This window comes from Halyomorpha halys, unplaced genomic scaffold (genome assembly GCF_000696795.3).
Source record: "Halyomorpha halys isolate HHAL.00 unplaced genomic scaffold, Hhal_1.1 Scaffold2.1, whole genome shotgun sequence".
NCBI lineage: Eukaryota > Metazoa > Arthropoda > Insecta > Hemiptera > Pentatomidae > Halyomorpha > Halyomorpha halys.
The window spans coordinates 155,423-157,529 of NW_027111560.1; the positions used below are offsets into that span (position 1 = coordinate 155,423).

Genomic DNA, 2,107 nt, shown 5'->3' on the forward strand with positions numbered 1-2,107 from the left:
TGATTTACTTTAAAGGTTCTATCAGTGAGGTAGGAGCGGATTATAAGGAAATGAACCAACAATTAATTAACTATATTCTATGAAATATCTGTAGGACAGTTTGCTCAATCCCTTTGTTTCTGCTATTATTTATTAAAATAAATATATTGGATTTATTTATATACTATACCATTACTAAATTTGTTATACATTTTTGTTTATAGATTTAAAATATTTATGGATGTAACATATTTTTAAATAGTCTGTTACTTTTATTGATTAGAGATAGGAAGTTTGATTCTTTTACTGAACTGATTCCCTGCAATTCACATCTTTCTATTTTGGTCATGTTAACTTTTTCAACACTACTGAATTAAGATTCTTTGGTGTGATTCACTTGAGAGTACAATTTTTTCAGATAAATGGAAGTCATAGTAACCTGCCCATCACTATTATCGATGTATTAGTTGTTAGCCATTGGTAGAATTATCGACCATCAGAATTTGGTGTTAATATCGACTAATACCTTCGCCACAACTCCTGGCTCTTTTTAATTCTCATTAAAATTAAAATTTATAAAGTAATTTTACTATGTTATTGAGATTATCTAAACTTCAATTTAATTATTCTCTATCGAGAAGATTTGTGTCATAAGGCTAACTACAAATGTATTTTAATGTCTGATCTACTGCTTAACTTTAGGAAAATCTAGGTTTTTTTCTTTTTTACTTAATTCTTGAATTATTTCTATATAGGTAATCTGTTTTGTTCCTTATTATAAGTAGGTTTATCAAATTAACCCTTTTAGTACCAAACAACAAAATATTGTTGTTCGTAGTATTTGCGAAAAGTGCTATAATTATAACAGTAATTATATATGCGTTGACTTTTTACTATTAATATGTTAATTTGATCAGGCTTACATTTCATATTATAAACAAAGTTGTATTTGATTTTGTGTTTTTTAATTTTAAAGTTTAATTTCAGGTATACTAAGTACTAAAACAATGGGCTACAAAGACGAAAGGATCCATGTGGTGTCTGAACTTTTGAAAGGAATCAAGATAATTAAATTTTTTGTCTGGGAAGAGTATTTCTTAAAGAAGGTTGGAGGTAATTTTATAAACGATTGATTGATTTTACTTAGTAGCCATCACTGCTACTTTCTTCTTTTTATTAATACCATCAATGTTTTCAGATATCCGTTCTAAAGAAATGAAGTATTTATCACTGAGAAAATATTTAGATGCATTGTGTGTTTATTTCTGGGCGACTACACCTGTTCTCATATCTTTCTTTACATTCCTTACATATATTTATTTAGGAAATAAGTTGACAGCTCCAGTGGTTTGTATCTTTTGTACTATTTTATTTTTAATTTTTTTTTTTTTTCTAAATAACTTATTTTTGTAACGTATTGTAATATCCTTTTTTATGAGTAAATAGTTATTTTTATATATAAATGATTTTAGTTACGTTTTTGCTAAAACGTATTTTATGTATCAACGTTAAATATTGTTCATTTGTTTTGTTGAACCATAAAGCAAGCCATAAATACGTTATTCATAACAAAGGCAAGATTGCAGCGTGTGTCTTCTAAAAAGTCCGTTGAATAGCAGCCATGTTGAGCAGATTCAAACATTTTAAAAATTTGATTTAACTTCCCATCACAATTTTAGTTACAGTAAATTTAAGAAAAAATATAAGTCAAGAAAAAGTGCTAAAGAATAATATTTTAATATAAAATTAATAGCTTTAATATAAAAGAAATAGCTTCATTTAACATTTTTTGAGGTTAATGACTTTCATTTTTGAATGAATTATTTATTAATTATTCTTGACATTGTACAACGTTTCGGGACCACTGTCCCATATTCATGCACTTTAAAACCTATAACAATAATAAAACTAACATAACACCAATCTTCATCCTTATATATTTTAATTTATACAATAATATTCACCAAGGTGTATCACAGTAATATCAATAAGGTGAATTTTATTGTATAAAGTAAAATATATAAGGATGAAGATAAATTTCTACTATCAATTTAATATTAAAGCTTTTAATTTGAACCCAAGCTATACTTAAGATATGAGAATTAAGTGAATACTATCAATTTCCCTT

The 2,107-nt window shown here is 26.0% G+C and overlaps 1 protein-coding gene across 3 annotated transcripts in view; it reads left to right on the forward strand.

Moving 5' to 3' along the window:
- LOC106681805 (ATP-binding cassette sub-family C member 10) overlaps positions 1–2,107 on the forward strand; it is a 46,764-nt gene that overhangs the window by 10,333 nt on the left and 34,324 nt on the right. For all 3 annotated transcript variants that reach the window (XR_001343316.3, XR_010843987.1, XM_014422357.3), the window contains exons 6-7: positions 967–1,092; positions 1,178–1,326. Coding sequence is in view for 1 of the 3 variants with exons in the window: in XM_014422357.3 (XP_014277843.1) it covers positions 967–1,092; positions 1,178–1,326 (275 nt within the window). In the remaining 2 variants the exon portion in view is untranslated. The remainder of the gene's footprint in view (positions 1–966; positions 1,093–1,177; positions 1,327–2,107) is intronic.